We start from the raw sequence: 24,502 nt of genomic DNA, 5'->3' as shown, positions 1-24,502 counted from the left end.
TTTCTTCTTCTCCTTCTTCCCCAAGATTCCATCCATGCCGTAGGACGAGGAGGCTAGGCCAGCAGGCCTAGAGAAGCATCTTCGTACTCCTGATTGGACCTGAGCTGCGGGGTGGGGCCACCAGCCATAGGCCGTTCGGCGGCGCGGTTGGCCGGAACCTGGAGCCCCGTCACGAGCTAGCGGGACGCGTGCGTCAGCGACTCGGCGGCCGAACCGCGTCGTCGGCTCCGCTGGTCAGCAACGACCGAGCGCCAAGACAACTTTATGACCACCGCTGTAGATACTGTGAGGCGAGCGCATACGTGTCGAGATCTCAGACTCCGTGGGGTGGCATCGCGGTTGGTCAAAACGGTTGGCAGCGACCGCACACCGCACTTGAGGCTGCCTTCCGTGCGGCCGTGGGTGTATATTGGCTCTGGCCAAGCTGTCAAAAGGCACAGGACCATTGCCCAATTCTCATTCACTCATCACACGGGTTCGAGTTAGACGGAGTCCAAGAAGAATTACCACTGCATGTGCAGCGCCACCAAATACAGTACATTATAATTATACAGTATAGAATAAGGAATGAGCCAGGTAATTTTGTCTGACCTGTTTTACACACTGCTACTCAATTCGACTACTGGTCAATTTTACGTTTAACCCACCAATGAACCACTCCACAAGATAACACACACATAAATTTAAACAAACATTAAGACACAGATGATAAATCTACTACTTTGTCGCCCCCTTTTTTTCTATATCGAATGATGATATATGTACAGGTTTTCACGGCGAGTAGATCCTTCCTGCAGGTCATGGGATTAGCGGCGATCCATCCATCCATCAATTTGACGGCCAAGATATGTAGCTGGCTGGTGCCAGGAACTGTGCGTAGCTAGGCTTGTGCTTTCACAGAGTACAGCAGCTCCTGGACGTTGGGAGGGACACGGTACATACAGATCATTAGGATGCCGAAGCAATGGGGAAAAGAAGCGGTTAAACAGGCAGTCAATTCAGAGGTAGGATTACCAGGTCCCCAACACCAGAGGCAAGCTTAGGGTAAAGCTCTGAAAGCGAATTATCCTCCTTGAGCCTTTCCAGGCCGTCGAGCCGCTCCGGTTTTGCCTCGTCGTCTGCGCTGGTGTCTTCGGTTTTAAGCGACCCGTTCATGGAGTTCTTCCTGAAGTATATCTCCACCTCTGCGGCTTGCCGTGACAGCTGAAGAGCAACAAACTGAAACGACGCAGAAACAGGGTAAGCAGGGTCTTCGCTTATTCATTTCGATCTATGCCCACCAAAGTCGTGTCACATTACAAACGGCAAGTGTGTGGAGGCAAGTGATCAGTGATTACCTGGCATAGGTGGCTAACAGAGAATGTTGGCTGGCAGCTGAGATAGGACTTTTCCAGTTTAGGCATGCTTTGTCCATCAAGCGGAGTTAGAGCGAGGTACAGGTTGAACTGCACAACAGAACAGACATATTCAGCAAACCTAATGGACGTAAACCACGGGCCACTGCTTGTACAAGATTGGCCTGGCCCAGGTGTGTATGTGCATGTGCTGATGTTTTATATTGCCTGTGCAACACTACAAAACACACCAGAATAACACGATACGGATAACAGGACGGATCCAGCCTTTTAGAATGTTTAGTACTAATCTGAATCTTCCAAAGCATAAGTACGAAATAGCAACTCAGATTATTTTTTCGAAGAGAAACTGTAAATTTAAAATGTCGGCGATCTGTTGTTACCTTAGTATCAAATTCATCAGCATTACGGAGATGATCCACCAACTTGGCAACACGCCCACCCTTGACCATCCTTCCACTGGAGCCACCGGCACTGCCATGTCGAGTTTGACTGCGGGTGCCATTTTTGCCCCAGGCAAGCATCTCTCCCCGCAGTGGAGAAGTGGCCAAGATATCTCTGGCACCTCCCAAATCATCATTCTCCTCGTAGCTGCTATCAACACTGCCAATATTCTTAGCAGGGGATGATCGTGGCACAGGCCACCTCCGAGCTCTTTTCATCTTGACATCTGGTGAACGATCATCAACAGAAGACGATTCTTTGCTGCCATCATTGCCATTTTCTTCTCTCTCGTCGTCATCAATGTCAGTTGGGGCATTATCAGGAGAGCTAGTCCGTCCTCTCTTCTTTGTCCGCATACTCCCACGGGTCTTTCTTGTAGAAGCTATTGCTTTTGCATTGGAGCGCTTCTTCACAAGTGCTTCTGTTTGTCTTCGAAATGTTTCAGCAATGGAATCTTGAATCTTTCATGAGAAATACAGCAAATGTCAACAACAAGAAGACAAATACGGAATGACCAGGGCAGATAATTTCATTTCCCGCCAGACATAGACAGACAAATAAACCAACCTTTTTGTTGCGAGTCTTCTCTTCTTCACCAAAAGCAAGTTCCTGACGTATCAAGCAAATTAGAATCAGTGGCAGGTACTACAACAAAAGCTAGATAAACAAGAGTGACAAGACAACTAAGTGTGGCAACTGGAGAAATTATGCATCACCTCTTCCTCGTACTTGTCAATGTCTGGATATAAAGCTAGAATTAAAGCGTCAAAATTAGGATCATCCCTCAAGGAACGTCTGCTCTTGCAGTGGGTGCGGCATGCAGGGCATTCATTATTTCTGCAAAAAACACCACAGCACTTATATTGTCATTGAAATAAAGTATATATTTGGATTTTTCAAAGCCCCAATCAGGTTGGGCTATACATTTTTTAAAATGACACTGTAGACAAATAACGCAAGGGATCATACCCAAGCCGCATGGATTTATCAATGCAGTCCCTACAAAACCGGTGCAAACACTCCATAACCGTTCTTGTTTTCCGGATAATGCCTGCAACAGAGGACCATAAGAGAAGCAAATTCTCAGATATCACAGTTTGAACAGACATTCTACCTAGTTTCTTGTATAAAACTCATCCTAGCTTCTTGATGATGTGGACAGTCCCAACATGCATACTTGAATAACAGAAACATGTGAGCTTTGATGAATGTGCTAGCTTCAACATTGGTAGTAAATAATCACCAAAAGATGTACAGAACACATTATCCTGCTTTAATTACAACTATTACAAGCAATGCTGTCAACACAGAAATCATGAAAACTAAACAGAGTTGCTATCTCTGAATTTGAAAGCAAGTTGACAAGGTTACCTAAGCATATAGGGCACTGCACTTCCTTCCGTATATCCATCAATTTCACCAGTATAAACCTGCATGAGAAAACAATACTGTTTAGCTACCAGTTTCGCTAACAAGAAAGTCAACTCTTCCATTACCAATTGGCATTTTCAATTACTGATTAACAACTTTTGGAACACACAGAAGTGTTCCATGGCATTATTTTTCTTTTTTCAAAGAAATGTGTAGTATAAAGAACATAACGTTCAGGTGTTCACAGTGGGACTACAGGAAACAATGGAAAAAATGGAACCATTAGCACCTTGGGACAACTTGAACACTGGAAAGTCATATTTGACAGGCAGAAGAAGAGTTGATTTGATTCTATTTACCAGCTGAGAAATCTAAGCAGTATCAACAAAATCCAAACGACATGCAATACGTGGTCAACAAAAACAATGTCTAAATAATTATCTGGATCAAAGGGGATCAAATGTGACAAGGTGTGTGTGCTACAATCTGATAACAGAGTATCTAGTGAACAAAATGCTTTCCTGACAGGAAACTGCACTGCTCCTACAGCAACAGAGGGGTTGATTTGCACCTCGCATCAGCAGCGAGAAAAGATTCATAGAAGCATCCGTGCATTTCAGTACCGAGGAAAGATTCATAGAACAGCTGATGGAAGGTAAAGCATAATGCTATCACGAGAATAAGAACGCATTTGCATAAAACTGAGTTAAGACACCTAAACAGTGTAAGACCTATCGCAGTCATGGGGGTCAGGACAGCAACAGTAGAAGCAGATAGATATTCAGAGCACGACAGGCCAAGTCATGTCCAAGACACTGCAGGAAACACGAAGAGGCTCCCAATACAGACGAAGGTGGCACCTGCTACAAAACTGAGAAAATCCACTGGAAGATCTTACATGCGCTGGATGAGCTTGAATAGTGTTTGCCATAAGAACATGGTGTCTCCATAGAACAGAACCATTCGACATGATGAACACGGGTGCACGGGTGAGAGGCTGGCCAGGAGCTCACACGGGTCTGAGCATGGCAAGATCATTCAGAAGGTCAGGCTAGTAGCAGCAAAGAGCCGGGACGGAAGAGTTGGCCGTGGCCGCACACGATTCAGAAGCAACAGAAACAGGGAATTCTTCCCGTAGATAGCTGAACCACGACGAACATGACCGCCGGTTCAGATGTGGCTGGCGACTCCGGGGTAACAGCTTGGATATGCGGCGATCGACCCTGGATGCCGCCCCCAGCATTTGGCGTCGCGAGCACGGCGCCTCCGCTGAGCCGTGTGACGAAAGCATGCATGCTACAGAAAGATCCCATGACTCGGCGGTGACGGGGGCGCTCGCGGCGGCGCGGGGCGGACGAAGCGGGCGGCGCCTGCGCCTAACGACGAGGACGACTCGTGGTGGGCCGCCGCCGCCACCACGAGAAACCCGAGCCAGCATACGAAGCACGACACCACGAAGATCCCATGGCGACAGGAGCGCTGAGCCCGACGAGGTGAGACGATGCGGCCGCCGGTGGTGCCGCCGGCCCGGCGGGACTCCCCCGACGATGACCTCCGGTACCACCCCGGCGAAGCGAAGCTAGCGTACGGGGACGCGGCGTGAAGACGACGGGAAATCGGCAACGGATGCGAGAGGAGGAGGAGGAGATGGGAAGGGGCGGGGAGGGGAGGGAGGAGGGGCGTCGACGGCCCACTTACTCGTCCACGTCGGCGGCGTCGCTCTCCGACGACGGGCTGTCGTCGGCGTCCTCGTCGTCCCCGCCGCTGCCGCCGCCTTCCTCGTGCTCATCCTCCTGCTTCTGCTGCTTCCGCCGCTGCTGCTCCTCGTCCTCGTCGTCCTCCCCCGCATCGGAATCTGCAGAGCCCGTGAAACACGCAAGCCAGTCAGCGACCCCGGCGCCGAAACAGAGGACGCGATGCGCGCATCGCGTGGGACGGCGGGAGATGAGTCGGCGGCGCGCGTCGCTCGAAGCGGAGCTCTCACCGCCACCGCCACCGCCACCGTCCTTGGCCAGCTCCGCGGAGCCCCCGTTGGGCGCTCCGCCCTCCGTGCCGGAGCCGGCGGCCCCGGCGGCAGCGGCAGCGGCAGCCTCCTCCTCCTCCTGGACGTGGGCGTCGTCCGCGTCGGGCGACGGGTGCGGGCGCTTCTGCGCGGGCATTCCGGCCGGCCGGCCGCCCTCCCCGCTCGTCGGCGCGGCGCTTGGAGAGGACGGGCGCGTGCGGGCGGGCGGGCGGGTGAGAGGGAGGGAGGAGGCAGGAGGTGGGTGGAAGCGGCTCGAGTCGAGGGGGAGGCGGAGAGCGAGAGGAAAAGAAAGGCGAGGCGAGGCGAGGCAGGGGACGGGGGGTGGGGGTGGTGCCTGCCCTCCCCTGTGCTGCGTCGCGTGTAACTTTGGGTTGGTGCGCGTGGCCGCCCCGCCCCGACCCGCCCCGGCCCGGCCCGGCCCGCTCCGGGACAAAATTTTAACTTGCGGCTTGCGTACGGTAGGAAAAATAAAGACCGGGGAGGAGGAGGACGGGCTCGACCCCGTCGTCTCCGGCGAGCCGGTCCGTCGGTGAGGTTTTTGGGGTCAACGGCGGACGGCGGCCGCCACGCACGCGCTGAGCCGGAGGGATTTTCCGGGGAGGAGGCGCGGGCTGCATTTGCATATGGGACGTGCGTCGCGTACGTGGGCTTGCCCGATGCGGGAAGGTGGTGATGATTGGGAGTGGTACTCGGCTGCGTTGACTAATGCATCGGTGCGAGTTGTGTTCTTCGGCGTGTGGCTACGGGTACGAGGACTATTCGCCTTGTTCCATCCAAGTGAATGTCGATCTAGTATTGGAAGAGAAGAAAAAGGCCTTCGATTAAACTAAGGATACAGTCATCCTGCCAGGTGACGGCTTGGGTTATCAGCAAAACCCTCGCTTGAAATGTTATCACTAGAGTGCAATTATAGCAATGCATTTCTCTCCACGATTTCCCGTATTTAGAGACCATATTTCTCTTCTGATTTCCTGCAAGGGAAACTAAATTCGTGGTCATGAGTGCTTCGATCGAAGCGGCGGGGTTGTATATCCAGGCCTACAGCCGAGTGAGCCTCGTGTCGCTTGTTTCTCATGCGTGCGTCGCGTGATATATACGTCTGCATGGTTGGATTACTTTGGGCGCGGCGGATCCTGAAAGGCTCCCTGGTTTTCTGTCAAGGCGTTACGATGGATATGCACCATGTCGTGTAGTACTATTATGTGCAGTGGTAGGGCGGAACATAGAAATGTGAAATGTGCAAACCAAGGGTGGAACTGTGGGCTATATGGATTAAACCCATTTTATTTTGCCATTTTCGCTAATTTCTCAAAGCTTTTGGTCTATGCTCTTGGCTGAAGCCGGGGTTGTCGTGGATCTTGATCCACTGATTACGTGAAAATATTGTGTGGTTACTTGCGTACTAGGGTACGAGGGATTGGATATTCACAAAGCATGCCACACAAGTTCAACCCGGATTAACGCTTTATTTCATATGTTTGGAGTTGATGGACACACGAGGCCTTTCTCTTGCCGTTTTTGGTATTCACCTTTTACTAAGTTTCTAAATTTGAAGGTTCTACCGATAGTTTGGATTTAGTTTACAAGCTCTCTTATTTAAAAAATGTAAAAAAAAATCCAACTTAAATTTGACCATTTGGGTATTTTTTTTAATTTGTCATTAGAGAGGAGTAGTTTTCTCTTATTGCTAGTTCTCGTATTGTTAGTGATATTCATACCTATGTTATTCTTTACAAGATGTACATGCATTAACAAAGAGAACTAACGCCACGGCTAGAGAGAAGGATGCCATAGAGGAACCGCAAGTCATCGCAATTTTATAAAAGCGACAAATAAATTACTGACAATTAGATTAAAATCATTACAGACAATCATGTGGTTTCACTGTAGCTAAATATCCAGCCAAGATGGAAAAAAGAACTCGTCGACACGTTTAAAAAGAAGTGTACAAGCCAAGGACTTTGATATTGTACACTTCAGTACATATGTTTTCTTTATTTTTAGAATTATATAAAGGTGCTTGTGGAGTTCAAAATTTAGAAAAACGGATTCCATATATAAATATTAAATTGGTGTACGTAGTTTTTAGAAGTTTTGCGGAAACATGCGTCGACTTGTGGTCTACACTAAAAAAACATGAGATATTTAGCAACATTAAAGCCATTTTATAACCAAAATTCTTAACATTTCTGTCTAAATTGTTAAATCGTTTGATCTACGGTCAGGATTGCAGCCAAAGTTTTTTGTGAATACGCAAAGCTTGCGTATCATTGCATTGATAGAAGGAATAGAATGAGTACAGATAGGAGTACAACACATGACACGAACGCAGACAGGCGTGAACATGGTGTCCGGAGCAGAGAGACAAGGGGTGCTCGGCTCGAATGGAAAATAGAACACAGCTAAACCAACCAAGCCCGACCCAAGGGCGGCAATGTCGAACCAACAAGAGCAGCAACATCTCCAAAACCAAAATAGGGGACACCGCGAGCAAACAAGATAGCGCCTTCAAGGAGGACCACGCCGAGACGCCGTCTCCATCCGGTCCGGAGGAACCAGACCTAGAGTTTCCCCTGAGCTCGAAGAGGGGCGCAACCACGGGCCTTGACAGCGCATCCAAGAAGGAAACGACATCCGCAGACACCTTCGCTGCCAACATCGGCAAGCCGAGCAGGGATTTCTCCCTGGCCTGAGGCTGAGGCTGAGCAGGGATTTCTCCCTGTCCTGAAGTTGAGCAATCCCATAGCCACCGTCTCTAGAAACGAAGATGAGGAAGCCAATGCCGGTCGACGCCACCATGTCGGAGGGGGCTGGCGGGCTGCATCTGCCGTCAGAGGGTGGCACCTCCTCCGAACCCATGAGCGTTGGATCTGGCAAAAGGGGAGGTTTTGATGCATACAAGGTAGGGTAGGTGGCGAAGCAAACCACGAGGGGGTTGGGCGACGATGAATAGCAACGCCAGCAAGCTAGGACTGGAGGGACGTAGATCCTAGCTATCGCGGCCATAGCCGTCGGGGGAGCCACGCGAGCTGGAAGGAATACAACTACTGGGTCACTGAGGCCGGAGCCACCCGGCAGAGGATGCCAGCAGCCATGGACACCGGAGGGATGCGGGTCCAAGATCGCCAAGGCCGGAGCAGTGCCAACAAGTACTCGCCTTGAGGGACTTCATGACTACCACTACCATTGTAGTCTTGTCGCCAACCACCTGAGCCGTCAGCGTGGCACGGGGAAGAGGAAGGGTTGCCGGTGATGAAGGAGGCTGCCTGCAGGAAGACAGGCTGCGAGCACCTCCGCCGCCGACCGCAATACCCGCAACCAACCCAGGGCTAGAAGCACCAGGCAGAGTTGGGCTACTCGAAGGGAGGGGAGGACTGCTGGGGACGGCGTTCAGTGGCCGTGGCCAGGACGCCGCGCCCGCCACCAGATCGGCAGAGACCTGCGGCAGCTGGGAGGGGGCGCCCGCGCATGAGCTCGAGGACGTGGTGACGGGGGGAGCGCGCGGGAGACGAATCTGCCCTGCTGTCGCCTTCCCGGGACGCGGCGCGGCCTCGCCGGCCGGCCTCCGGCGTCTGCGCAGCGAAAGCGGGGCGGGGGTGAGCGTCCATGTCACAGGGGAGACGCGGGGGAGGGGGGCCTTAACCCCACATTGATTATGTTATTATGTGGTTACTTGCATACTAGGGTCTGAGTAGTTATATCTTCACGAAGCATGCCACATAAGTTTGACCCACATTAGCGCTTTGCTCCATCCCTTTGGAGTTGATATGACTATGAGGCCTTCACTGGGAGCTTTTGGTATTTACTTTACACGATTTAGTTCATAAATTTGAAGTTTCTAGTGATAGTTTGGATTTAGTTTATATGCTCTCTTATTTGGAAATTTATAAATCCATTTTAAGCTTTCTAATGTGGTTATCTTTCCTACTTATAAAGAGAGTTGATGGTGAGTTCATATGTGGTCCCAATAAATTTCACAAATAAATAATACGCTCCTACCCACATGTGAACTAGCAACCTTCCAACTCATACGTAAGACCTAGCATGAATAAACAAATATAATACTAAATTCATGTGAGAACACACTTGTAACATACAAAACTAACAAAATAGAGTACAACTCAATATCATGATCTTGGGTTTACTTTACGTAACCAACAATTTTTCTAGTTATATACAATAGCATAAGAGAACAATTTTTCTAGTTATATACAATAGCCATCTCCAAATGCTCCTGTGGGATGACTTCTCTTACTCTTCCACATTAGTTTTTGCTTACGTGGCACATTGTTTTATTAATGGGGATAAAGAATCATCTCTTATCATAAATACGGTCTCGTAGCACAATCCAAGAAAAAGATTGTTGGATATCATTTTCACGTTCTAATTGGACTCACATAGTCTTAATTTAAGTGAAATCTAATGTATTAAATATTTAACCTATATAAGATATAACTCGTTAAAATGGCCATTCTAAAATCTATCATCTCCTAAGAGAACAAGTGAAGAAATAACACAATGTGTGTGGCCTAAGTTGAGTAATTATAGGTTGTTCCAAAACTCACATGCAACACAAGAAGAGTTGAATCCATTCAATTGTGTGCCGATTCTAACTGTATCACTACCAGAAGTTAAACATTCAAGCAACTCAAAACCTTGTCAGTTTTTGGCTTATCGACCAAAACACATGTGGCGAGAATTTCTACCCCCTCCATTATTTTGGTTGACATGCTCTGTTACTATATTATTTAAAATATCCTTTTATAGTATGCAACGCAAACTTGAGCCCTCCCATGAAGGGCTTTCCTGCGTATATTATCCTCTAAAAGTACAACAGAAGGACCAAAATCCCTCAGTTTTAGATATAACATCTGATATTAGAAAATTTATAGTGAAGTCCAAAAGGTACACATGTGCGAAGCCATCACATGCGCCTTTCATTTAAATTATGGGTTTTGTATTATACATGAAATGGTGGCTAAGTAAGTTGGAATTGTTCCAAAACAAGTTACTGTGGCGAATTCTATAACGAAGCCTAAGGCCCCCTTTGTTTGGGCTACATATTCCCGAGAGTCACTTTGCTATGGATTCTTGAGAATCATTTGTGGCTCTGGATCCCTGAGAATTAGAATCTGGTTGTTTGCTTACCTTGTTGTTTGTCAGCTTTAGGAGTTGTGGGTGTTGTGAAATGTCAGTAACGCCCTCGACTGTTGACTATGATGTGTATATGCAGATTAAAGCACAAGTTATCTGTTTTGACTTGATAAAGTGAGAACTAGCACAAAAAACACAATATATAGAATATATTGTTCGAGAAATGGCATGATGGTATGAATATTTCATCCGAAACATGCATATGAAACGTAACATCCAAAAAAAGAATCAACCCTCATATAGTCTTCCATACGAAATATATCATCCGTATATCGACCAACCATCATAATCTTACATACGTGCACATATCATCCAAAATATGTACTAACCATCATATATAGTCTTACATGCGTACACATATCATCCAAAATATGCACCAATCATCATAGTCTCATCAAGTAATATGCGAAACTATACTTGATCCACCATCAATCCATCAACAAATTCCTTACAAGTTGTTTTCATGGTCGCATCATCGCCAACCACAATATTGGACACATGCCCTGTGGGTAGGGGTTGTAAATTCCCTGGCATGTAGTTCTCACCACGATCACATTTGTCAAACTCCAAGTCTCTCAAATTGCTTCCTCTAATGCAATTATGAAGTGCCATACATGCAATGATGATTCACGCTTGCTTCCCAGGAGGGTAACTTGGCATTTTTTGTAAAATACACCATTTCATCTTCCAGACACCAAATGAACGCTCGATAACATTGCGTAGAGATGAATGTGCAAAGCTAAATGTTTCTTTTTTCTCATACGGTGGGAGACCTTGGGAAATTCTTGCACATGGAGGTTTTTCCCTTTGTATGTTTCTTGTTCCTTTCAAGCCATATGTGTATACAAGTGTAAGATGCAACTTATCAAAACAAGGCTTATACATCCTGAACATGTTATAGCAATGTTGTGGAGTACTCAAGTTCTCGTAACCCACTGTTGTCCGGTCTTCATATTGTTAAAGAAACAACGATTTTCAAACTTTGCAAACAACTTGGTTGCTATGAAGTACTCATCACTTGCTTCATCTACTCCACATGCCACAACTTCTTCCATTATGTTTTCAATTTTAGCAGCAACACTATTCTTATGTGAGTTCATTCCATCATATTCACTAATCAAGTGGTGAACCATGTGCTTGAAATCCCTTTTAACATGATCCTTTTTAGAGTTGCCATCTATCTTCCCTGGCTCTTTCTTTGCCTTCTTGGCTTGGGTAGTCTGTAGTTCTTCCTCCTCGGTTTCATCCTCTTCAAGATCTTCATGCTCTCAAGCTCGCATCATATAACTTTCTCCAATAACATTGATAATCCCATACATGACACTCATTTACTCCAAATTTTCAGGACCACATTTACAAAATTGCAAGAAGTCCTTGTTCTCCTGAATAAATAAATCGTTTGGCACTTGTCAACAAAAAAAATTCTACCGCAATATTAGCCACAACACAATTTGATATTATGAGCATGACTTACTTCACCGGATTTTTTTCACCATTCATCATCAGTGACCACGGTGTTCATTTCATCATTCCAACCAAGTCTAGTAGATGTATTCTTTAGGATCAGCCAATCCCTATAAGTCAGAACATCAAGCAAAAAATACGTTTTTTGGGACTGAACAATTACCTTCTCCTCACAAGTAGGAGATGGGGTAGAGTTGGTACATTGATAAGGGCAATTTACATATATTTCGGATAGCAAAGTGTGCCTATTAATAAATCTGAAAATTAGCACAAGTGCTGACTATGGTACATATGTGAAATCTAACGGGAGTTCAACCTAATAATCAGAAGTTCGTACACCAGAACACTGACATATCCGAAATATGAAGAGGAGATATACACCATGAAGTGAAGAATTTATTTTTTGGGAGAGAAAAATATCACCTCGTCCTCACACGGGTAGGGGACGGGGCAGGGCAGGTGCAGTCAGGGGCCAAGGGGGAACTCCAGCACGGTGCAAGCAACTTCAATGGTGCAGACAGAGAACAGGGGAGCCGATGGAGCTAGGGGACGACGCATCTGGAGCTAGCGGGCGGCGGCACAGAGGAACTTTGGTGGACAAAGTTTGTTGGGGGCAGAGGGGCCTGGATCCGCATGCTGTGATGGCAATGGGACCGGCGAAGGTGACAACAGCCAGAGTCCTAGAGAGCCATCGCCTCTCTCTGCCTCTGTTCGATTGTTGTGAGAACGAAAGCAGAGGAGACCTTGTCGGTGCAAATAGGTTGGGTTGAGGACGCGATGGCATTTTCATCGTAATAATGGGAAGAAGTTGGCCTAAATCTGAAAAGGGGGTAAGTGGCAGCTCGGGAATCAGCAAAATCATTGATTCTGGCTTCTGGGCGCCTCCAGCGCATTTTCTAAAATTGATTCTACAAATTCGAGGCAGGAATCTGACTGTTTGTTTAACAATCCGATTTTGGATGGGCTAGAATCCGAAAATCACTATATGTAGCCCAAAAGGAGGCCACCTAAGTATGTTGCCGCTTCCTAAGCGGCAAAAGAAGGTATTGGATCATATAGCTCATTCATGAACTTAGTATGGTTCCAAAAAGGCTTTGGTCAATGGAATACTATTGAAGGTAGTTGCTCCATAGCTCAGTCTGAGGAATCAAGGTTCGACCAGTGATTCATATATATACAAAGCCAAGTCCACACAAATTATGAATTTTGAGAAAGCGTGAAAACGCGAGAATGTGCAAAGGTACACACAAACATGAGGTTGTTAGATCCTTCGGACAAAGACTATACCACAAGCAAATCATATTTTACACCGGTATGCCACATGTGTGAAGTGCATTAGCATTGACTAGATTATTGACTCTAGTGCAAGTGGGAGTTTGTAGGAGATATGCCCTAGAGGCAATAATAACAGTTATTATTTATTTCTGAGTTCCTAATTACATTTTATATTCTTTGTTATAACTGCAATGGTCCTTCAGTCTGTATATCCATAAAGTCTTGTAGGAAAACCCGTATGCATGTGTGGAATAGTAAACGGTAAATGTATTCCTAGTCATGCCTTTAAGACTAGCTCAAGTGTTGCATGATGATCACATTTTCCTGATCATGTGAATGTCTATGCCAACAACTTTGAGGACCCAATGTTAGAAGAACACTTGCATTGAATCAACCCAAATTGATGATTATGCTATGAGATACATTTGTCACAAGTTAATGGTCAACAATATAGAGAAAGTTAATGTTTGCATAATTCCTTAGACCATGAGAGTATTGTTGCTTTCCTATTAACTGACCCGGTCGATGATTTGGTGTAGGCTGCTGAAGATAACAAGACAAAGCCTGAAGACAGCAAGGCAACCCCAATATTTCTCTCTAATAAATCCAGTGAAGGTAATATGGCAATAACTCTTGATTAATCTGTTCAGTTTCCCCTCTAATTTAGGTTATGATGCATTAGTCGAGACACTCTCTACTAACAGTGATACAAGCCTACCAAAATCGCCATCTGAATCTATTTAGTTTCCTCTTTCTCGAATCCAACAGAAAAGATGTACGTTGGTGAACCAATTAGTGGCTGACGCAATGCTGGAAATCATGGAGGAATCAAAGGTGCACATTCTTGCGCAACAACAACTGATCGATGATTTTAGTGAGAGTATAGCAAAGAAAAAAGAACTTGCTGACATCTTATGGGCATCATCCGCGTTGAGGTTGCAGATCGTTAAGCTCTCTTTATTTATTTGCACTGGCATCATTCTTTGATTGCCCAGTGCATGTAATTTCTTGTAACATATGTTTTGATGTGCTACATTTTTCCTTGCATGCTGTATATTTGCTTATCGTGGCTCGCACTCCAGCGTTCTGGGTCGAAAGCTCAATTAGCATCAAACAAGCCAAAATATGCAATGAAATTAATAACTAGAACAAAGCAACATGGGCCCTTTATCAAGAGGAACGACTCACTGCCCATAATGGGCCACGTGATGGGCTCAAGTTACTAGCTGGTCCAAAATTGGCTTGGGCCTTTGATGGACCCGATTTGCCGCTATCCATAAATGGTCCGCTGGGCCAAAATCAATGTAGGATAATTGGGCTACAGCCATGCAGGAACTTTAGCGGGCCCAATTAGTTGACGGGTTGTTAATAGGGCGAAAGCTCGATTGGGCCACAATAATTGGAACAAGCCAACAGGCCATTAGTAGACCTAAAATAGACCTCAGTTAATGCTTGACCCATTTCCATATCGGGCCGGCCAAAATCCAAGCGGGCCATAAGTGGGTCGATAAACAACATGAGCTGTTAACACTACTGGAAACAACGAATTTGCCATCAATCAGATCTTTGTCGTCTGCTAGTGGACGGCAAAGAAGGTCTCTGCCGTCTGCTTCCAAAAAACGGACGGCAAAGAATGGGCTGACAGCAATATTTGCCATCAGCCAATTCTTTTCGTCCGCTGGCGGATGGCAAAGAGATGGGCAGGGCCCAGTGGAGGTCCAAACCCTGACGGCCCACCAACCCCACCTCTTTGCCGTCTGCTAGCGGACGACAAAGATTTAACTATGCAACGGTCGTTCCCCCGCCTCCTCTCTCTCTCTCTGTCTTCTCTCTCCCTAACCCCACCGCGCCGTCAGTCAAATCGCTCCCGACCCCCACCGTGCCCCGATCGCACACCACCACCCCGCACCCCGCCGTCGCCCCCAATCGCCTCCCATCCCCGACCACACTGCGCCACGGCCCGCCGCCCGCTGCCACGTCGCTCCGCCCCCCTCGCCGCTCCTGCACGCCGCCCCGCCACCCCAGAACACCGCCCCACCCCGCTGCACGGCTCCACCAACGCCCCACCGCTCCAGGCCGCCCAACGCCCCCTGGCCCCGGCCGCCCTGGCGCCCCCCTACCCCGCCGCCCCGACCCGCTGGCATCGGCCTCCTCCACCTCCCCCACTCCGGTGAGCCCCCTCCCCCTCTTTTTCAGTAGTTTAGGTCTTATCTGGTTTTTTAGGTCTAGGTTTAGATTTAGTTTAGTTTATTTTAGTTTATTTTAGTTTAGTTTAGATTTAGTTTGGTTTAGGTTTAGTTTTCTGTTTTTTAGGTTTAGGTTTATATTTAGTTTAGTTTAGTTTAGTTAAGAAGAAAGAAGAAAGATGAAAAAAAGAAAATAAGAAGAAGAAGAAGAAGAAGAAGAAGAAGAAGAAGAAGAAGAAGAGAAGGTTAGGGGTGCATCGGCGCTGACGGAACCGGGCCGAGGTTAGGGGTGTGTCGGTGCCGACGGAACCGGATCGAGGTTAGGGGTGCCGACGGAACAGTGGTGTTCGACAGGACCACCGAGGGGGCGAGGGGTCGATGGTCGAGGATCTTCCGGCCCGAGTACTGACCGACTGGTGTCATAGCTTAAGATGAGGACGTCCCCGAGCTAAAGGTCATGAGCATGGGTGAACTACTTCCATCCGTGCATGAATAACAGATGGAAGCAGTTCGCCAGCGCTGATGACCTTCAGCTGGGGCACGTCCGCATCTTAAGATACGACAATAGCCGCACCATGCTCACAGTGAAGGTGTTCGACATGACCACTGAGCGGGCGAGGGGTCGAGGGTCTAGGGGTCGATGGTCGAGGATCTTCTGGTCTGAGTGTTGACCGACTAGTGTCGTAGCTTAAGATGAGGACGTCCTTGAGCTGAAGGTCATGAGCATGGGTGAACTGCTTCCATCCGTGCACGAATAATGGATGGAAGCAGTTCACCAGCGCTGATGACCTTCAGCTCGGGCACAACCGCATCTTAAGATACGACAACAGCCGCACCATGCTCATAGTGAAGGTGTTCGAGAGGACCATCGAGGGGGCGAGGGGTCAAGGGTCTAGGGGTCGATGGTTGAGGATCTTCCGGTCCGAGTGTTGACCGACTAGTGTCGTAGCTTAAGATGAGGACGTCCCTGAGCTGAAGGTCATGAGCGTGGGTGAACTGCTTCCATCCATGCATGAATAATGGATGGAAGCAGTTCACCAGCGTTGATGACCTTCAGCTCGGGCACGTCCGCATCTTAAGATACGGCAACAGCCGCACCATGCTCACAATGAAGGTGTTCGACAGGACCACCGAGGGGGCGAGGGGTCGAGGGTCTAGGGGTCGATGGCCGAGGATCTTCCGGTCCGAGTGCTGACCGACCGGTGTTGTAGCTTAAGATGAGCATGTCCCCGAGTTGAAGGTCATGAGACTGGGTGAACTGCTTCCATCTGTGCACGAATAACGGATGGAAGCAGTTCGCCCGCGCTGATGACCTTCAGCTCGGGCACGTCTGCATCTTAAGCTATGACAACAGTCACACCACGCTCGCAGTGAAGGTGTTCGACAAGACCGCCGAGGGGCCGAGGGTCGAGGATTGCTGAGGGGTCAGGGGTTGAGGGTCACCGAGGGGTTGAAACTTGAAACATAATATACATTTTATTATTCATGTCGGTATTCAGTTTTTTATGTTGCACTAATTCTGTTTACTCTTCTGTCATGACAGGTGTTGAAAGATGGTGGGCGTTGGTGTCAGCATCCTGGGAACGGGGGTCCCCAGACTTGCCTGCATGTGGCCCACGGCGTGGCTCCACCAGCGGCCCTGTGCGGCCCATCTTCATCAGCGAACACTCAAGACCCTCGCGAGGGGCTAAAGCATCGTGAGGCGGACGATGCAAGACCTCCTCGGGGGCGGCCTCACCAGGCTGGCTCGCGAGGGGCAGAGAGATCAAGGTGGGGGGCACCTCACGAGGTCCTTGTGATGCAAGCCATGACGACCAAGGCCAGGCGGGCGCCAGCATGCGCAGTGTACTCGTTTCCTCTTTGGTGCTAAAGAGGCAAGCGCAGGCGAGGAATCTTGTTGAGGATATCACTACTGGGCGTAAACCGGCCTATCTGGGCCAGGTTAACTTCTTCAGTAGTTAACTATGTTGAAACCCAAGAAGGCAGATGAGGGCTCAAGGCCCATAGTCGGTTCAAGGCCTGTAGCCGTAAACCGGCGTTGGTATGTAACTTGTATTGTAAGTTAGGAATAAGTAGAGACCAAACCAGACACATCTATGAGCCGGTATTGGGAATCTGTGAACCGATGGGCGTCACCCATGTATATAAGGGGACGACCCGGCGACGGTTCAGACAACAGACAACAACTCGAGGCTTAGGCAAAGCTTGATTGCTCCCTAGTCATCGAAACCCCATCAATTCCATCACAACTAGACGTAGGCTTTTACCTTCATCGAAGGGGCCAAACTAGTATAAACTCTCTTGCGTCCCTGTGTCCGCTTTAACCCCTTCAAGCTAACCCGTCGCTATGGCTCCATGACTAAGTCCTTTCTCTAGGACATCTGCCATGACAAAACCACGACAGTTGGCGCCCACCGTGGGGCTATCGCATGATGGTTTCAAGTTCTTGGAGGGCCGCTTTGAAGGACTCAAGGGCTACGCTGTGGGTCGGATGACTAAGAGTCATCGCGGCAAGCTCTACATCGATGATGCAGGCTGGGGCCCCGAGGCCGGCTCAGTTGAGTACGGGTACCGGGTCCCCTTTGGTGGCATACATGTTTTCATTGGCAAGATCGGAGAACCGGGCCCTAAGCCGGACATTTGCACCGACCTCGTCGAAATGGCTCGGCGTGCGCGATCCGCCCGGGTTAAACCGGCCGTGAAGCGTGCCTTCGTGGGAGTCATCCATGGAGGAAGTTATGAGGATGGATCGGAATCTCGCGGCGAGACCGTCGTTTATTCCGGCGACGAGTCATCAACCGGAGAAACTGAATCTCTATATCAGCTACAAGATGGCCGGATTGGGGGTTGTTCCGATGGCGACAATATTCCGGACCCCTCTGATCAACCCAACCGAGTTGGAATATTCATGACTGGCACACAAGCAGCGCTTCATTCTTCGACCGCTGCGCCAATAACCTCCGGTTCAGTAGCGGCGACAGCTGCCGGGGCAGGAAGCTCTGCACGCCCGCCGGCTCAAGTTCTATCAGATCTATTTGATGCATTGGCTGCGCTTATGGCAGAAGCTAATCCGGCGGATCAGGAAGTCCACAACGCGGAGATTGCAAAGGTGAAGGAACAGATCACCCAGGCCAAGGCGGACCTGGCAGCTGAGAATGCCAGGATGACCACAGAGCGGGCCGCTTTAGACGCACAAGCCTACAGGCTCATGTTGGACCAGAACGCGTCGCATGAAGTCATGAGGAGGAAGTACCGATCCCGTTTGCCTTCGGTTTTCGAGGCCAGAGACCTTTTCAACACCCCAGGAGCAGGAACCAGTAATCCGCTGGAGGGGAACCGGGCGGAAGCTCCTGGGACCGGTGCGCCGGTTCAGCCCCGTCTAATGGATCTGCCTCGTCAAAACACTGTTATACCTCAGGCTGTTTCAACACCTCCGGGTCACTACTCCAACCCAAAGGACAATCTTGTTGCCGCTGCTGCACGGCTGGAGGCCATTCCAATTGAAGGCGACTCACCACAGGCGATAGAGACGCGACGGGTCAAGGAGCTTCTTAGGACAGCTTTAGACCAACAGGAAGCATACTCATACAGCCGCGACCGGATCCACTCGACCCCTCGCCCAAGCCGGAGCTATAGCAGGCGTATGGATGAACCGGCAGTGTCAAGCAATGAACGACGTGGAGCACCCCGCGGCAACAACCCGGCGGGTGGTGCTGATAACGCTCAGGAGGTGGTGGACCGGGCCCGAGCACGCAGGGAGGCCAAGTTAGCCGCACAGTATCAGGCTTGGCAGCTTATGCCGGTTCGTCCAACTATCTCGGTCGAACCCGGTGTTACTTCTAGTTCTTGGGGGGTGCCTTGCCTTGTCCCCGCTTTACGCAATGTGCGCCTGCCCAAGGATTTCAAGGGCCCGCGCAAGGTACCAAATTACACGGCGGATCAACCCCCAGAGACGTGGGTGGAGAGCTATGAGATGGCCATGGAGATGCTTGATGTGGATGATGCGGCATGTGCGAAGTACTTCACCATGATGCTTGAAGGAACGGCCCGCACTTGGTTAAAAAGCTTACCGGCCAACTCTATCAGTTCATGGGCCCAATTACGAGCCCGGTTTATCAGTAATTTCAAGGATACATGTAAGCAGCCTATGTCGATAGTGGACTTAGCTGCCTGTGTCCAGGAGGAAGGAGAATCAACGACTCATTGGGTGCGCCGGGTCTCACAAGTGTTGCATTCATCAGACCGCATCAACGCTGACACCGCAGTCTTAACCCTAGAAGGCAACTGCCGGTTTGGGCCCCTAAAGCTGAAGTTGGGACGGATGAAGTGCCATTGCACTGACATGGGGACCCTCATGGCTGCTTTGGTAAAGTATGCTGATTCTGATAGTACCAAGGATCCCGAATCTGATGATGACAAGGCAGGGAAGGGAAAGAGGAACAGCAACTCCAAAGGTCAGCAGTATCACTTGGCAGGCAATGGTGGCGGAGGCAAGCGTAAAGCGGATGGTAACATGGACTTTGTGGCTAATACCAACGCGCAGGACAAGGGCCAGCGACGCAAGGGTAAACCGTTAAATCGCAGTGGGGGACCCAACCCTAACCCGGACCGCCTAAATTATCTACTGAGCCAGCCCTGTCCAAGACATGGGACGAAGGAGGTGCCAGCAAACCACCTTTGGAAGGATTGCTTCATTATGCAGGAGTTCAAGAATTCTAATGCTTTCCGGTATGATCACGGCTCCGGCGGTGGCTCAGGATCCGGGCCGGGTTACGGTGGAGGAAATTCCGGTTCAGGATTTAATGGTAATTCGGGCGGACATAATAATCAAAATAATCAGAACAACCAGGGTGGTTACAACCAGCAGCAGCAACAGTCAGGTTACCAGAGCAACCCAAAGCAGTTGAATAGTGGGCAGTACCATGTCTTCACCACTAGCTTGGACAAGCGAGACCGGAAGGTTCAGAGGCGGGCAGTCAACTCTGTTGAACCGACCGTGCCCCGTTATTTACGCTGGTCTGAACAGCCAATCATATGGAGCAGAGAGGATCACCCTCCCCAGGTTGATAATCCAGGTCAGTTGGCTCTGGTGGTGGCGCCTCAGGTGTGAGGTTACAAGTTCACCAAAGTGCTCATGGATGGAGGGAGCAGCATTAATATCTTGTACTATGAGACCTTCCGTCGTATGGGACTAACAGATAAAAATCTCAAACCGTCTAATACGGTGTTCCACGGTGTGGTACCTGGCAAGTCAGCATATCCTGTTGGTAAGATAGCTCTGGAAGTGGCCTTTGGAGATGATCATGATTCCAGGTCGGAAACATTGACGTTTGAAGTGGTGAAAATCCAAAGTCCATATCACGCCCTGTTTGGGCGACCGGCCTACGCCAAGTTTATGGCACGGCCCTGTTATGTGTATTTGCAGCTCAAAATGCCGGGTCACAAGGGGACAATAACGGTTCACGGAAGCCGTAAAATCGCTTTGGAGTGCGAGGAAGGAGATGCGGCCTACGCAGAGTCGGTTTGTGCCACCGAGGAGCTGAAGTATTATAAGGACAATGTTGATCCGGCGGACATGACTCCATTAAAGAAGCCAACTACGGAGCATGATCTGGCCCTGAAGTTCAAATCGGCAGCAGAAACTAAGCTTGTTGACTTCGTACCTGGCGATTCGTCCAAGCAGTTCAGCATCAGTGCCAACTTGGATTCGAAATAGGAAAGTGCGCTCATCGAGTTCATCCGTGAGAATCGGGACATTTTTGCATGGAAACCCTCTGACATGCCAGGTGTACCGAGGCAACTCGCTGAGCACACCCTTAATGTGGATCCTAAATACAAACCGGTGAAACAGTTCCTCCGCCGGTTTAACAAAGAAAGATGCAAGGCGATTGGAGAAGAGGTAGCCAGGCTCTTAGCAGCTGGCTTTATTGTTGAAGTTTTTCACCCTGAGTGGCTTGCCAATCCGGTGCTGGTCCTTAAGAAAAATGGCACCTGGCGCATGTGTGTGGATTATACAGATCTTAATAAGGCTTGTCCAGCAGATCCTTTTGCCCTCCCCGTATTGATCAAATTATTGATGCTACGGCGGGTTGCGAGCGTTTAAGTTTTTTGGATGCATATTCTGGCTATCATCAGATCAAAATGGCAGTTAAGGACCAGGAGAAGACGACATTCATAACTCCCTTTGGAGCCTTTTGCTATGTGTCTATGCCCTTTGGGCTCAAGAGTGCCCAGGCAACTTATCAACGGTGTGTACAAAATTGTCTTCACAAGCAAATTGGCCATAATGTACATGCTTACGTGGATGATATCGTGGTTAAGTCCAGGGAGAAGGAGACTTTGGTTGACGACTTGAAGGAAACCTTTGATAACCTGAGGACGTACAAGATGATGCTTAATCCGGCCAAGTGTGTCTTTGGTGTACCGGCAGGCAAGTTATTGGGTTTTCTGGTGTCCAACAGGGGAATTGAGGCTAATCCGGAGAAGATCACATCCATCACCTTGATACGTCTCCAACGTATCTATAAATTTTGATTGCTCCATGCTACTTTATCTACTATTTTAGGCAATATTGGGCTTTATTATCCACTTTTATATTATTTTTGGGACTAACCTATTAAACGGAGGCCCAACCCAGATTTGCTGTTTTATGCCTATTTCAGTGTTTCAAGGAAAAGGAATATCAGACGGAGTCAAAACGGAACGAAATCAACTGGAGAAGTTATTTTTCGAAGGAAACCCACCTGATGGACTTGGACCCCACGTCAGAAGATACGGGAGGTGCTCACGAGGGTGGGGGGCGCGCCCTCCCCCCCTGGGCGCGCCCCCTGCCTCGTGGGGCCCCCGTAGCTCCACCGACGTTCTCCCTGCACCCATATATACCTACGTACCCTAAAACTTCCAGAACAGAAGATAGATCGGGAGTTCCGCCGCCGCAAGCCTCCAGAACCACGAAAAACCAATTGGGACCCCTTTCCGGTACCCTGCCGGAGGGGGGATCCATCTCCGGTGGCCATCTTCATCATCCCGGCACTATCCATGACGAGGAGGGAGTAGTTCACCCTCGGGGCTGAGGGTATGTACCAGTAGCTATGTGTTTGATCTCTCTCTCGTGTTCTTGATTTGGCACGATCTTGATGTATCGCGAGCTTTGCTATTATATTTGGATCCTATGATGTTTCTTCCCCCCTCTTCTCTCTTGTAACGAATTGAGTTTCCCCTTTGGAGTAATCTTATCGGATTGAGTCTTTAAAGATTTGAGAACACTTGATGTATGTCTTGCCGTGGATATCTGTGGTGACAATGGGATACCGCGTGCCACTTGATGTATGTTAAGGTGACCAACTTGCGGGTTCATGAACCTATGCATAGGGGTTGGCACACGTTTTCGTCGTGATTCTCCGGTAGATCTTTGGGGCACTATTTGAAGTACTTTTATGTTGGTTGGATAAATCTGAGATTGTGTGATGCATATCGTATAATCATGCCCACGGATACTTGAGATGACAATGGAGTATCTAGGTGACATTAGGGTTTTGGTTGATTTGTATCTTAAGGTGTTATTCTAGTAAAAACTCCAGGGTTGTTTGTGACACTTATAGGAATAGCCCAACGGATTGATTTGAAAGTATAACTTTGAGGTGGTTTCGTACCCTACCATAATCTCTACGTTTGTTCTCCGCTATTAGTGGCTTCGAAGTGACTCTTTGTTGCATGTTGAGGGCTCGTTATATGATCTATCTATGTTATTATTGTTGAGAGAACTTGCACTAGTGAAAGTATGAACCCTAGGCTTGTTTCCTATCATTGCAATACCGTTTACGCTCACTTTTACCACTTGCTACCTTGCTGTTTTTATAATTTCAGTTTACAAAAACCTATATCTACTATCTATTTTGCACTTGTATCACCATCTCTTTGCCGAACTAGTGCACTTATACAATTTACCATTGTATTGGGTGTGTTGGGGACACAAGAGACTCTTTGTTATTTGGTTGCAGGGTTGCTTGAGAGAGACCATCTTCATCCTACGCCTCCTACGGATTGATAAACCTTAGGTCATCCACTTGAGGGAAATTTGCTACTGTCCTACAAACCTGTGCACTTGCAGGCCCAACAACGTCTACAAGAAGAAGGTTGCGTAGTAGACATCAAGCTCTCTTCTGGCGCCTTTGCCGGGGAGGCTAGGTAAGTGAAGGTATATCTTTAGATCTTGCAATCGAATCTTTTTGTTTCTTGTTTTAGCACTAGTCTAGTTTATAAAAGAAAACTACCAAAAAAATGGAATTGAGTTTGTCTCATACGCTTCACCTTTTTAATATCTTTCGTGAGTATGATGGAAAGGATAATTGTGCTCAAGTGCTAGAAGAAGAAATCTCTAAATTGTTTGGCACTAAATATGTGAATGATGAGCATGATTGCAATGTTGTTAGTATGAATTCCTTGAATATCCATGATGCTAATGATATGCAAAGCCACAAGCTTGGGGAAGCTATGTTTGATGAAGATGATATTTTTTGTCCCCCAAGCTTTGATGAGCAAATTTACTATGATGAAAGAATGCGTCCTATCTATGATGATTATTGTGATGACACATATGATATAAAGAATAATGATAACCATGAAACTTGTCATCTTGATCTTAATTTTCAATCACATGATAGCTATTTTGTTGAGTTTGCTCCCACTATTATTCATGAGAAGAATTTTGCTTATGTGGAGAGTAGTAAATTTTCTATGCTTGTAGATCATGAAAAGAATGCTTTAGGTGCTGGTTATATTGTTGAATTCATTCATGATGCTACTTAAAATTATTATGAGGGTGGAATATATGCTTGTAGGAATTGCAATAATATCAAGTTTCCTCTCTATGTGCTTAAATTTTTGAAGCTATGCTTGTGTTACCCTCCTATGCTAGTTGATTATTGTTCTCATAAGTTTTTTGCTCACAAATTCCCTATGCATAGGAATTGGGTTAGACTTAAATGTGCTAGTCATATTCTTCATGATGCTCTCTTTATGTTTCAATTCTTATCTTTTATGTGAGCATCATTGAAATCATAATGCCTAGCTAGGGGCATTAAACGATAAACGCTTGTTGGGAGGCAACCCAATTTTATTTTTGTTTCTTTCTTTTTGGTTCTGTTTAGGAATAAATAATCCATCTAGCCTCTGTTTAGATGTGGTTTTATCTTTTAATTAGTGTTTGTGCCAAGTTAAACCCATTAGAT

General features: G+C 48.0%; 1 protein-coding gene across 2 annotated transcripts; it reads right to left on the bottom strand.

The window, feature by feature from the left end:
- Window positions 1–489: 489 nt before the first annotated feature.
- LOC123061139 (putative E3 ubiquitin-protein ligase RING1a) lies at window positions 490–5,470 on the bottom strand. Of its 2 annotated transcripts, none has more exons than XM_044484092.1 (10): window positions 5,155–5,470; window positions 4,869–5,025; window positions 3,171–3,229; window positions 2,769–2,850; window positions 2,516–2,636; window positions 2,367–2,408; window positions 1,739–2,260; window positions 1,338–1,445; window positions 1,015–1,218; window positions 490–913 (listed from the first exon to the last, which is right to left on the bottom strand). In XM_044484092.1, the coding sequence occupies exons 1-10, from the start codon at window positions 5,327–5,329 to the stop codon at window positions 881–883; spliced, it is 1,503 nt and encodes a 500-aa protein (XP_044340027.1). In that variant the 5' UTR covers window positions 5,330–5,470; the 3' UTR covers window positions 490–880. The 2 variants fall into 2 exon arrangements, with proteins under 2 accessions (XP_044340027.1, XP_044340030.1); XM_044484095.1 differs by having other exon boundaries at window positions 5,161–5,470.
- Window positions 5,471–24,502: the final 19,032 nt, after the last annotated feature.

Source organism: Triticum aestivum, chromosome 1A (genome assembly GCF_018294505.1).
Source record: "Triticum aestivum cultivar Chinese Spring chromosome 1A, IWGSC CS RefSeq v2.1, whole genome shotgun sequence".
In the NCBI taxonomy this organism is placed as follows: Eukaryota; Viridiplantae; Streptophyta; class Magnoliopsida; order Poales; family Poaceae; genus Triticum; species Triticum aestivum.
This window is presented reverse-complemented; position numbering and strand designations above follow the sequence as displayed.

What these genes read in the sequence shown, in the direction of transcription:
- LOC123061139 (XM_044484092.1), bottom strand. Translation starts at nt 5,329, where the DNA reads ATGCCCGCGCAGAAGCGCCCGCACCCGTCGCCCGACGCGGACGACGCC. An exon ending in TTGACAAGTACGAGGAAGAG is followed by an intron (nt 2,409 to 2,515) that starts GTGATGCATAAT and finishes TTGATACGTCAG; the next exon opens with GAACTTGCTTTTGGTGAAGA. An exon ending in CTGATGAATTTGATACTAAG is followed by an intron (nt 1,446 to 1,738) that starts GTAACAACAGAT and finishes TCTGTTGTGCAG; the next exon opens with TTCAACCTGTACCTCGCTCT.